A 13,858-nucleotide genomic window follows, 5' to 3' on the forward strand; every position below is an offset into this window, starting at 1 on the left:
TGGAGTCTCCTGGATTGCATACATAATCTGCTTAGATTAAAAATAAATTCCCATTAAAGAGAAAACTCTATTTTTTAGGGATATGGTTAGACAAGAAGAGCAGGAGATGCCTACAGTCCTGATTCAAGAGGCAATTGTGAGAGGTGGAGAAAGGTTAACAGAGAGGCCAGCCAAAATGCTTTCAAACTCTAAAACCAATGCTTCAGACCACATTACCATGAAAAGGTGAGAAGAATGTAGAGGAACCAAGTAAGGAGACTTGACTCTTCTAGTAGGAATAGTTGTACCCTCTCATGCAGTCAGAGTACCTGACCTCCTTTCTTTGTCCACCACTAACCCTTTCTTACTATCAGGGCTGATAAAAATTGCTATAGCTTCTGAATGGTTGAGTCCTCTCATAGCAAGGTACTATTTTCTTCCAAAGGAATGTTTCTGCCACTGTGATTGACTTCTGAAGGCATGTTTTAAGGTCATGTTTTCCCTGGGGAGCTGGCACTGTTGGAGATGTGTGGGTACAAACACCTAGCCTAGGCATGTTTTGAACTATCATGTGTAAGTATGGCTTGCCCTGCAGGTAGTGACTGATCCTAAATAGATAAATCTTTTAGAGCACAGCTGCTCTGTGAAGACCCCCTTGCTTCCTTCATCCTCATTCACATCTTCATTGAATAAAAAACCCAGTGAACAGCCTTCAGTGGATAAAAGGCAATCAGTGTATCTATAGCCTCTTTCTTCTTCCTTAGCAGTTCTGTCTTCTACCAAAAGCTTGATTCTAGTTTATTTTAACAGAAGATGCTATCTGAGGTCCAGGTAGTTTATAGCTTGAATGTGATTGGAGGAGGCAGAAAAAGGGAGGTGGCACACTTTGGCAACAGAGACGAGGCAAAGAGAAATGCAGAGTGTTATTTCAGCATGGAGGCATTTGCACCCACAGAAGAGCTGCCTAGTTGCTCCAAATCATCCATCCATTTCTGCACAATTGCCTGCAAAGAAGCCTCAGACCTTGTTTCCTGACGTCTCCACGGGTTTGTAGTACATGAAGTACTGTTGCTAACAGACAGTACATATCAGCCTACAGGGCATGTGTTCAGAGACGAGCTTTGTTTTTTGTTCTGGACTGCATCCTAGGGAGCAATATCAGAACATATGAGCCTACTTGGTAGGATGAGCTCAGGGGATCAAAACCTTTCTCCTCTCAAATGAAAAGGGTATTTGTTAGCTGGATTTCTCAGCTGCATTTTGGAAAGACTGAGACAAATCCTGATTTTCAGATACACTGAAAGCCTCACAAAAATATAGCAGTAAAAAGATCAGAACAGCTGATTGTCAATGATTAAGCTCTAATTTTATGATCAGATCTTTGCATGCCATGCCTTACTTTGTGAGTGGTCGCAACGTAAAGTTCCTAAACAAATCAGATACTGGGCTGAAACTTCTTAATGCATTTTCTTTAAGCAGGGGATAAAAATTTTTTCCCCTCAGCTTGGTATTAACTCTTCATTTGCTTATCAAGTAGAATGCTACTCTGGAGAAAATGATGCAGTATTTTTCTTTTTGTAAGGCATGGAAGAAGCTTTGCTGTCTCTTCTCTCTTCCCCCTTTCTGATAATTTATGGCCTGACAACAGACTATGAAGGGTCAGCTAAGCATCTTCAATCCCATCACAGCCATTGCAAAGTCTACAGCACCTCCTATTTATGTCCTATGAACTATGCTGTAAAGAAGCACGAGGAACAAAGATTATGTGTTGTTTATTTCCCCCCCATACTGCAACATTTAATAAATTAAGAGCTACTTTTGTCCATTAATTCTCTGCAGACATTCAGACACATTTGGGGAAACTTAACATCCTTCAAAATCACATGAATCAGTGCCAGCATTTGATATACATCACATCCTCAAATCAAGCTATAACATGACAGGCAAGCCTGGACCTTGACAGAAAAGCAAACACTTACCTTTCTTGGTTTCACTTTGTCGTGGTAGTCATATTGAAAAATCCCCTTATAGCTAAGTCCTAACCACCATGGAATTCCCTGCTTGTCCTGAAAGAAAAAAATAGAAAGAGTTAAACTGAATGGGAGAAGAAAATTGTAGAGATTTCCTGTGTTCAAGGTAAATATTTGTTTCTAAGCAATGTCTTTGAATGTCATGGGTACCATAAAATTGCCCCATCCGAATTTCCTCAAGTCACTAAACTCTTTGGTGTTAAGAAGAGATCTGTTTCACTTTTAGCTGTAATGTATAAAACCATTTAGAATGCATCATCTACAATCAAGTTACTCAAAATGATGCCAAGGGAGGTTTGACATTGGTCCCTTGTGTAGTGGTACATCCTCTTTCTCTGCCCTTTAAATTATTCAGTCCAAACACTCAGAAATCAGAGAGGAAGGAAAGAGAATCATCCAGATGACTTGAATTATGTGGAGGGATTTTAGCATTAATCTTGAAAATGCAGCAGTAATGGGATCTGAGAGCTACAAAGTGATAAGGTCTGACAGTCTTGGACCCAACTGCTTTGTGTCTGTGCGTGCAATAAAATGTCCTCATGCACTAATGGTTGATATCTGATACCAGCCTCTGCAATTTACTGGACTGGAGTCCTCAATGAAATTACATCTGTTCTGTTAATGTGATAGAGCAAGGCAGAGTAAAATCAGCAAAACCAAAACCCCTACAGCAGGCAGAAGCAAAAGCTATTATATTGCCTCACTGCTGCTCACTGGCACAGATTGATCTTGAAGAGTTCACTGGAACAGATCTCAAGTGTTAGCAGGCTAGAACATGCAGCCTAATCCATCCAATCTTTCTTGGACTGGAATACTCCAAGAGATCTCAATGCAAAAGCATGAGATTGGAAAATTTGGTGATAAATCACTAAACAGAAGAAATAAGGAATTTCATGAATACCTGCATGAAATTGACACAGAAGTGGAGAATGGTATGTGTGTGAGTTGTGTGTGTAATGGAAAGTGCTATCTCTAGAGTATGCACCAGTGATTTGGCATTAATATCTGGCATCTTTATGCACTATATCTGTATCCATCTATATATATCTCAAATGAACATAGTTGCAGTCTGCAGATCATGGCTGGCCCTAGTTAGTTGCTCATTCATCTGCAGGCTAGGAAAAATCCACTCTCCTTGAACTACAAAATGGAGTGAAGCACTGACTTTGCCAGCAAAATGCCTGGCTTGTTCCTTTGGTGCTGGTTCACTGGCTTCACCAGAGCTTGCCACTCTACGTGGCCTGAACATCTCTAGTTTGAACTTCTCTAGCACAGCCAAAGGACTTTGTCAGTTTTATCTTGAAGAACAGCATTTTCCTCCTTGGAGCTGTATTTACCAAACATTCAATACACCATTGAAATAAATTTATTCTACCACAGGAAATGAAACAAGACTTCAGTAATAGTGTATTGTATTCTGAAAGCAGTACAGTTATTTTCCCCTCTCCCCCTACCTCTCCAAAATCAGTATAATTCAGTAAATAACCTTTTTTTGTAGCACATACCTTTACTGCGTAATAATGCACTCCATATGTTGGGAGAGATTCTACAATACTCATGTAACTGAAAAACAACACATAAGAGAATAATACTGAGGATGATCTAAAAAGAAATGCTTAAATATATAATAAGTACATACATACTTAAAACATTAGATAAGATGAGAGACATAGCTACATATTAGATTTACAGTCCAGTATAAATATTCTCTGATAAAACAAAGGTCACCAGAAGTTGCTTTTATTTCACTTACTTCACAATTGCTTGACCTCTTGTCTGGCCATTTAGTTTCTTGTAGTGTTCAATGACTCGGTCCTCGCTGAGAAAGAAGAAATGAGATGTTTTATTTAACGGCAGTATCTTGACCAAGAAGCATGCAAAAACAGTTGAGCTTCTCACTATCTGCTTATCTGTTTATCCAAACATACAGAATCACAGAATTGTAGGGGTTGGAAGGGACCTCTAGAGATCATCGAGACCAACCCCCCTGCCAAAGCAGGTTCCCTACACCAGGTCGCACAGGTAGGCGTCCAGGCGAGACTTGAATATCTCCAGAGAAAGAGACTCCACAACCTCCCTGGGCAGCCTGTTCCAGTGCTCCGTCACCCTCACCGTGAAGAAGTTCTTACGCACATTCGTGCGAAACTTCCTATGCTGCAGCTTATGTCCGTTTCCCCTCATCCTGTCTCCACGTACCACTGAAAAGAGACTGGCCTCACCGCTATGGCCGCCACACCTCAGATATTTATAAACCTGGATCAGGTCCCCTCTCAGTCTTCTTTTCTCAAGGCTAAACAGACCCAGTTCACTTAGCCTTTCTTCATAGGGGAGATGCTCCAGGCCCTTCACCATCTTTGTGGCCCTCCGCTGGACTCTTTCCAAGAGATCCCTGTCTTTTTTGTACTGGGGAGCCCAGAACTGGACACAGTACTCCAGATGAGGCCTTACCAGGGCAGAGTAGAGGGGGAGGATCACCTCCCTCGACCTGCTGGACACGCTCTTTTTAATGCACCCCAGAATGCCATTGGCCTTTTTGGCCACGAGGGCACACTGCTGGCTCATGGCCAACCTGTCGTCCACCAGGACGCCCAGGTCCCTCTCTGCAGAGCTCCTCTCCAGCAGCTCATCCCCCAGCCTGTATTGGTGCGTGCAATTATTCCTCCCTAGGTGTAAGACCCTACACTTGCTTGTGTTGAACCTCATCTGGTTTCTTACTGCCCAGCTCTCCAGCCTGTCCAGGTCTCGCTGAATGGCAGCACAGCCTTCAGGCGTGTCAGCCAAAAGCTTCGTTCATGTACTGTCTTGTACGTTCCAGTTCACTTGCATCTCCATCTGTTTGATTGGTGTAAATGGTGAATGTTTTTGCAAAAATCTTCCCTTGTTTTATTTCAGCATCTTCATCATCATCCTCTGATGAAGAACTAAACTGCTCCTCAGCCAGCTTTCTTGCTGCAGCCTGATTCGCTTTCTTAATTTCATCAAATTTCTTCTGTGAAGATAATTCGCAGGTCCCATCGCCGCCGCTCGCCGCTGCCCGAACGCACGCACCGCCGCGGCCGATAGCGGCAGGAGGCCGGGCGGCCGCCCCGGTACGGCCGGAGAGCCCGTCCCCGAGCCTGGCGCGACCCCGGCCCCGGCCGCCCTGCCGCCAGGCCGCCTCCATCCCTCCCCGCCAGCCGGAGATGGGCCGCACTCCTCACAGCCCGGCGCCTCCCGGCCGCAGCCGCCCCGAGGCGAGCTCTCCAAAAAAAAAAAGAAAATAAAAAAAAGAAAAAAAAGAGTAATAAATGCTCTGTTAGCACAGCTACCAACAAGAGAATTAAAAGATGCCAAGTAAAAATGTTAGATGATGAAATTTGATGTCACTCAGGGAAAACAAGGGGAGCTCACAGGCTGAGAATAAAACTGGGTTGCTAAGAGTTGGTTTTCTGGAATAACCCTTTTTAAATCACAAACATGTACAGACTTTTCCCTCTCCACAAGACTTTCCTTACATGCAAATGGTGCCTACGATGTTACAGTGTGTATCAGTGCTGCTGAAGCTTGATTTTGCTCTGGTAGTGCAACTTCTTTCCAAGAGCAACAAGCTTGCTCAGTTAGCAAAGCTTTCTGAAATTAGTGGCCACTAATAGCCCTAAGCCTCACAGATTACTCCTCACTGCAACTGCACAAAACTATGTACAAGAGCACTAGTAGAAGCATTCTTGGAGTCATCTATCCCAGCAAGGGGTTAAATTCCCAGTATACACAGAGGCAATGTCTTTAACAGCAGGTTAAACAGCATCAGAGATTGTGTCCTAGTCACTCAAAGTTGAGTCCCTTTGTTATTGAAGTATTGATGTGCCTTTGCATATTTCTGGGATATACTAACTTGCAATTCCTCAGGCAACACTTGGTCATGCACTGGGAGTCAGCACCAGCCAGGGCCTATTCCTAGTGCTGCTTTGGAAAGTAAGAGATTTTCATGGTTCAGAATGTTCCAGTCAGTGGCCTGCAGTGTCAGACAACAGTTCTAGGCGCATTTGATGAAGGCATGTTAGACATTCACCTCTACACAACAGAGGTGCAGCATCTGAGACTACGTCAACATGATCCAAAGAACAGACTGTCAGACATCCCCAGTTTCAGTTTTAAAGAATCTCCCATTTCTCTGGTAAATGGGTTGCAGGAGAGCACAGAACCAGAGCTATTTGATGCATACAATCAGGTGTCCTAGCAAGGTCACAGCACGGCAAAGCATAAGTCAATGATCTCCTTTCAAAGGTTCACAGTGCACTCTGATTTCAACAGCATTCCTCTTGATCTACGGCACATCACAGCCTACAGACTTGGTACTTTCATGCTGGTTTGACTTTGGTTCTTTAACTTCCAGCAATGTAATGCCCACAGGACAGGCTTTGCTGCATTTATATAGCAGAATACTCAAGACTTCATGTTTAAACCCAATCTCTTGCTCTTTATGTTGTAACTCCAAGAGTAAGGAGTCTGTTGAATCTCCTAGAGGTACATTACAAACATTACCAATCTAAGAGGAAACCTGAACTCCTTCCCCACCTATTACTGCATAAGCTTGCAGCTGGAGCAAGTGCCTGCCTAATGCTATCATGCTGCATATGGTTTAGGTTATTGTGAACTGGAATTGCTCCTTCTCTGCATTTTCTTTGTCTAGCTGAACCTTTAAAGGCAGCCACATGGTTGTCCGCGATGTGATAATCCTTCTCCAGGCAGAAGTGAAGCTTTTTTATTGCTGGACAGTATGAAGGAGCACAGCAGTTTGGTAAGGTAGATGGCCTTGCTGTAATTGCTCAGATGCACTCATGGTGACATTTGTGGAAAAATACAAGTTGTTTCACTGAGCACAGCCCACCTAATATGGCTACATCTTCCCATTGCTGCCTTCCCCATATGCATGCTTGTGCCAGGAACATCTGTCTGGGGCCAGTGTCTCTGCCAAAAAGAAGTTCCCCTGTCCATGCAGGGCCCATCTCTGCTGACACCATTCATAATGCCCTCAGTGATGTTGCAGGCAGTGGCCATGCATATCCTCCTGTGACACACAGGATGCTCTGTTCTGTGATGTCACAAGGAGGACATTCCACACAGTGACACGACAAACAGGATGTTCTGTGCACAGATGGGGAGTGGGGTCCTGGCACGGGGAGCTGAGGACTGTGTGTCTGTCCCTAGTAAAGCCAGGAAGAAGGCAAAGGAACAAAAACACGAGCGCAGACACCAAAGAGTGATTCAGAGGAGGCAGTCTGTCAGTTCATCCGCAGGGCCAGCTGTTCTCCCACAAGCCTGGCATTTGTCAGAGTAACTGCTTTCCTCACTCACCAACTCATCCTGTGAAAATAAAAGGGGTCTTACTGGGGCAGGGCGAAGGTGTCCCACCAGCACACCACAGCGGTTACAGGGTGCTGATGGAGTCAGTGACAAATTACATGGGTAAAGCAATGGTCATCTCTCCCATCAAATCCCTCAGAATAATTTTAATGCTTAGAAAATAACTGTAATGAAATTCAACAGTTATAAAACCATATTCAGCCCACGGATCTCAGCAAGTACCATGGATGTACGGGCGTGCATATGAAGGCAAAGCTCAGTTCTCCTGCTATGATTATCATAAACAGGATTACTTTTGGAGCAGTAACTGAATTACAGGAGTGTTCAGTACTGGAAGATCTCCAATAACCATCATTCTTAATTAAAAAGATGGACAGGGAGAGCTTACAACCCTTTGAAATTATCTTTTAAACCCCTGATTGCACATGGATGCAATTCCTCTGTCTCACACAGGAATAAATGAGGAATGACTTCTCAAAAACTAGTGGAGTTTCTCCAGCAAAAAATGCTCTTAGCTTTGGTTTCTACTCTGCACGTATATAGTGCCATTCAAGGAACAGATAAATGCACCTGCCTGCTGGTTGCCTAATGTGGTTCTGGCTGTGCACTGCTTTCTTACAAATTATTATTATGACAGATATATTCCTGGACCACATCCCTTGGGTATGGAAGCCAATTGATGGCCCATTTCCTTAAAAGGATAGACTGGATGCCAAGGAGCCTTCTTGAACAGCATAAACTTACGTTTTCAAACCATACTAAAAGATGTGGGATAGTCCTCAGTTTTCCTAAAGAAATACAAGCAACACTCTCCATGCCTCCATTGCCCTCTTAGAATACTGAACATGTTCCTTTATAATATTTTGAGATCTGCAGATGCTAAGTGCAAGAAAAATATCATCCTTTGTTCTGCTTTCTTTTGGATAAAAAATAAAGCTTGAATTATCAATCAAGGCATTAATAGGACTTATTGCCTTTCACCTTTCTATAATACTGGGCTAGTGTCACACAGTGGGAAGAGGTATTCCACAGCACAGTTCATCCAATCTGTTTGGGTGGTTTCCCTGGGAGGATATTATTGTTGCTTCTCTCCACTGACAGAAAAGGGAGCTGAGGGCCCCTAGTTCAGATGGAGTTGTCTGCATTGAAGAAATATTGACGACCAGATGAATCCCAGCCTAGCTGCCTGACACTGGCTTCTCAAATAGTTCTTTGGATTCTTTATTCATTCACACAATCCCGCAAGGAGGATCATCCAGCACAGAGGTCACTTTCTGCCTCCTACTCTGGGATGGAGGTGTAAGCCCAGTATGTGCCAGGGAAAACAAGCAAAATCATTCACGGGTCAGAAGGAGGATCAGCAGAGCTTAAAGACCTTCTCCGTTGTCATTTCAGCTGTTCTCTTCCAAGCAGCTGCCATGCTGTTATTGACAGCTGGGAGAGTGCTAGGACACTGCCTGGACCACCAGCTGATGTCTCCTCTTGCCCAGCTCTTGTTGTTGTGTCAGCAACACAGAAACTCATTCATAGTTATGTGGAGACATGGGGGCAGCTGAAGCGCTACTGTCTGTCTGTCAGATCATAAAATGTTCCCCCCAGAGCTGCAAAAAAAAATTGATACTTGGATGATGTCCTGTAGCAAATAACTCATAAAGATCTGAAGAATTACCAATAAATCCCTTCTGTCACAGCAGTCTACAGAACTGAACGGCAGGCAATTTGCAAGCAAATGCAGGGCCAGATCTTCTTATTACCAGATTCACTTTTTCAAAGGCATTTGTTTCTCCACTCTATACCCAGCAAATTGAGCTGTTTTAAATGCTATCCACGCATTGCTGCACCCTTCTGTATTCTGTTTCCAGCCTGATTTGTCAGTTTTGATGACATTCTCAAATTTGCTAACATCATCTCTATTTGCAGTGATCCAAATGATCAAATACTGCCCCACTGAAGCCAACAGAGCATCTCACAGGCCATCAGGACCAACAGGAGGATCAGTGCCTGTGGTCTGTTCTATATTAAGAGAAACTGAATTGTGGTTTTCAGTCGATATTTTCAGAGTTGGATTTTCTGGCAATGCTTGATGCTTTTGGTTGCTAAAAACAAGCTTGCATGCAAAGTCTGCTGGAACCTGGGAGAAATCTGACTTCCCTGTAGTTCATTAGGAATCCTATTCCAGCACCTACTTTTGTGCCATTAGCTCAGATCCTTGTATTCTTTTGGTAACCTAGTCCTGTGCTGGCTTGCTGGGGAGGATCTAAATTAAGACAAAATGCAATGACAATGAATGTGAACTAACACATTATCTCCAGTGTCCAGTCATTATTTTTGAGTCTAAAATAATAAATACTATCAGTTGTTTCCACGCACGGACAAGAGAAATCAAAATTCAGGGCCTCAGTTCCTGGACTGTGTGAGAGGACTAGAAACTCAATTTTCATTTAAAACAAAAAAAGCAACCCACAATACCCTACTTGCTTCAATCAATCATGATAAGATAGGTCTGAGAACAAGATGTTCAACTAATGCTTCTTAATCTACAAAGAGCTGTAAACAGCAACATCATGATACACAAATTACAACCTTCGTCTTTGTTGTGAGGTCTACAAATCTCCAAGAAGAGGTTGGAGTGGAAAGGCCTGGAGCAAGGGTGTGTAACCAGGAGACTCTGTGAAGGTGGAGCTGGGGGCCACAAACTGTCTTTACTCAGACCTCACTGAATTTAAGAATCCAGGACCCATCCTACTGGTCTTACTGCACTAGATAGGAACAATTGGTGATGCTTTTCATGATGTGAGTCAGAGATGCTGTATTATTTCATGCAGATCTGCAGTAGTCACTTGTTGAAGGTATTATGGTATCTACTTGAATTAACATTTTATCACTCTTTAGTCCATTTCAGACTATTCTGATGCAGTTGCAAATATAGTATAGGATTGTTTTGTATTTTGTTTAAAACTAACCAGAACAATTGCTTGCGCTACCCCTGATATTTTCAGTGTTCCTTTCTGGAGCAAGAAATTCACTTGCTATTGCTTCATGTTAGTACTGAAGAACTGGAGCACAAAACTGACTGCAAAAAGAAAGGGACAGGATTAAATTTGTATCCAGTATGCAGCCTGTGTGAGATGCAGAAGAGAAGGGATGCAGTATGTCAGTAAACACGTTTTTAAATCTTGCCCTCTTAGATCAAGGAAATTTGAAGCTGTACATTAGAGTCTTTGTTGGAGTCACCAGTGGCCTCTTCCTGAGACCATTCAGCATTTCAGAAGGTGTTTCTGAAAAAGCCACTATTAAAAATAACTAACTGCCTGGTCACTGAAGTGAAATGATAAGTGAGTCACGGGACTGCAGCCACTGATTTTATTACCCTCTTGGAAACAAAACTAGCTTCCCAATCTGTGACCTGTTCTCAGTCAAATGGGAACTCCCACAGAATTAAGTACAGCTGCAAGAAGTGCTGTATCTTGTGTATAACCATAAATACTTGCATTCTCAGGTTTTCACTTGGCTCTTCTTGCTCCAGGTGACTCAACATAGCCCAAAGGCAAGAGAGGACACAGGATGTCCCAGACATCACTGCGATTTCCCAGCAGAAATAGAGTTAATATTCTCTAATACTGACTAACTGTCATTGATGTTGGGGGCAGACAGATGGGCAGATAGGGCTGACAGACAACCTGGGTTGTCAGTGCTTTCCTATATACAGATACTGTCACAGGAAACTGGAGCAGAGATTATGTGGGCGCTTTAATAAGACCTCAGTCCTTGTAGTTACTGAAGGGTCAGATCTGCCTTCTTCCTTGTCCATGGCTATTTGTTCCCACCATTTCTCTTGTGGTGGCTTTTAACTTGAGCTACCACAGCGTCAGCCAGACCAGGTCACACATCTGTATGGAGGTGGTCTGTTTTTTTAATGTATTTGTGGTTAAGGGAACCATTAGTTTGTGTGAATGTTCCTAATCTCAGCTTAGGACTCCGACTCTCCCCTGATGTGCTTAGAAAGTGATGAGTACCTCACAGAGTAGAGGCTGATCTATAGCTTGACACTAGGTACCACTAGTTCTGGTATTACAGGCATGCTATTTAGAGTGAATGGATTTGCTGACAAAATGAAGACTTGAAATTATAAACTATAAATTGAACTTTTTTCCCCTGCTATCCTCAGATTATCAAAATTATCGAGAAATTAAGAGTAGCAGATAAAGAAGGTCACTCCGACCCTGACGTTTGTAGATGACTGCTATAAAGACAAAGATGACACGGAAACAAACAGAAAAATCAAGTGAGAGGATCTCCCCATTAATTCTTTCCTATTTGTACAGATGAGAGGGATAGGCAGGGTGGTACAGAAGCTATCTGTGGGGCTTACAAAATTTAATCGTGATCCTTCTCCTACTCAGCATTTCATTTTCAGTGCTATAAAAGCTAAAGTCACAAGCCTCTACCCCAAACATCACCTAGTTCACATTACAGAAGTATATCCTTGTTAGTTCAGCTGTGCCATTCAGAAAGGACTTGCAAGGGAAAGCATAATCACTCAAAAACAATGCATAGCAGTGCAAAACACTGACATTTCAAACTGGGAAAACTCCTGCTTTCCACAAATGTAAAGTGCTGGAAAAGGGAATGGCATATTAGGTTGGTCTCTTGATTTCACTGGGATACTAGGAGGTTTGCAGTGAATCTTCTTGCCAGACATTAATGGAGTCATTTGGCACATGGGGCAACTGATTTGCAGTGATAGCTTTACTTTACTTGTGTTGCATCATGCAATCAGTTGGTGTCGGATCCAGAGTTAGGAGACAGGAAAACCTGTCCCAGTATCTCTCCCAGATCACTGACTGCCACAGCCAGGCCCTGGATGAAACACTACAAAGCTACTTAACAGAATGAAACATTACCAGTAAGCAAGGGAAGGATGCTCCTTCAGCGCTGGTGTTGGAAGGGCTGGCAGCTTCTTTAATTCATTCCTTACAACTTCATTGCTGAAAGAGAATTTGAAAGGAGGATCAGACTACAAGAAAACAACCACAATATTTGATATGACCTGACCTAGCTGGCAGGCTGCTACAGCTCTACATCTGTTCCTCTTTAACAAACGGCAGTGGGGTTTCCTTTCCCATTCTCTTTATTTATTTTATGGCAGCATGGTTAACTTTTCCCTCTATTATCAAAATTGGAGCAAAGCTCTCTCAGATGGTTATGTTGAAGCATTTCCTACCAGTGACTCTGGACACACAAGTTACCATGCCACACTGCACAGAGCAATGTCCCAAGAACACATTCATAAACAGAACAAGGGGAAAAAGAAAAAAAAAAAAAAAAAAAAAAAGAAGAGATGCTTTCATCTGCAGTAAAACGTTTTTATTTAATGCCTACAACCTGTTGCAAAAAGTAATTATTTGCTTTCTTAGTATCATAGGTTGCTCTTAACATCTTGCACTGGGGAACTGGCCTTTGTACATCTTCACCCATAAGACTCAAGCCTGAATTTACATCCTGCTACACAAAACCCTCAGTAGGACCAATTACTTTGCTAGCATTCTCTTTCCTGCAGTCTCCAGCTACAACTCCGGCCAACTGGAGCAACAAAGCTGCACACCAACGAGCAGGAAACGCTCATGAAATGGCAGACTGGTTCTCACAGATGAAATTAAACCATGGGATTTTCTTCTAGCAGCCCCAAATGCCTTCCCTTCAGCTTCCAAATGCACAAGGATTTGTGAGCACACAAAAAGAAATCTCTCAAAGGTCTGGGAAGGAAAGCAGTGTGGCTGCTGCTTTTAGTACCTTAGAAATACACTGCTAAGAGGGTCAGACAGGACACTGAGAAGTGCCAAAATTGGCTTACTTTTTAATAGCAGTTTTTTTCCTGCCTTCTTGCACCTGGCTCTTTATCCTGCAAAAAAGTGTTGGAATGGCCTGCCCATGGAGGTGGTGGAGTCGCTGTCCCTGGCAATGTTCAAGAAGCATCTGGATGAGAGCTATGAGATATGGTTTAGTAGCTTGTGGTTGCAGTGGTAATGGGAGGACAGTTGGACTAGATGATCTTGAAGGTCGTTTCCAACCTTGTGATTCTATGATTCTATCCTGGAGCTGCAGTCAGACACCTCTTCCAGGGCTCTAAATTTCCCAGCCCATTTGCTTCCTCTGTAGAGCAGCAGAGCCATTAAGCAGGCAGACAGGTGGTCTTGGCATTCCCAGCTGTAGACCAGCCCTCCTGACAGGACCACTTGACCATCTGAGGCCTGAAGAGCCCTAAGCTGTCACCCTGAACTTTGTTCTGGTCTCTATGACATCCTATAGGGTGGCTCATAGAGATGTTGTACTGCTTCAGTTGTAAACATTTTCCCACAGCATTTGCCTATTTGTGCATCCCAACAGAAGGCTCTGCCTGGAACCTAAATGGGTTTGCCTTAACTGGAGTTTGCAGGTTAATTGCAGGGTTGAGCCATAGGATAAACTATTAACATGAACCTTGGAGCAGACATTTTGGTACATCT

General features: G+C 43.1%; 1 protein-coding gene across 6 annotated transcripts in view; it reads right to left on the minus strand.

Moving 5' to 3' along the window:
- Positions 1-13,858, minus strand: part of FRMD4A (FERM domain containing 4A) — a 206,719-nt gene that overhangs the window by 51,532 nt on the left and 141,329 nt on the right. For all 6 annotated transcript variants that reach the window (XM_010716644.4, XM_085216085.1, XM_085216076.1 and 3 more), the window contains exons 8-11: positions 12,257-12,340; positions 3,763-3,828; positions 3,515-3,572; positions 1,959-2,045 (exon numbers count right to left, since the gene is read on the minus strand). In XM_010716644.4, the coding sequence (XP_010714946.1) occupies positions 1,959-2,045; positions 3,515-3,572; positions 3,763-3,828; positions 12,257-12,340 (295 nt within the window). The remainder of the gene's footprint in view (positions 1-1,958; positions 2,046-3,514; positions 3,573-3,762; positions 3,829-12,256; positions 12,341-13,858) is intronic.

Source organism: Meleagris gallopavo, chromosome 1 (assembly GCF_905368555.1).
Source record: "Meleagris gallopavo chromosome 1, MGAL_WU_HG_1.1, whole genome shotgun sequence".
In the NCBI taxonomy this organism is placed as follows: domain Eukaryota; kingdom Metazoa; phylum Chordata; class Aves; order Galliformes; family Phasianidae; genus Meleagris; species Meleagris gallopavo.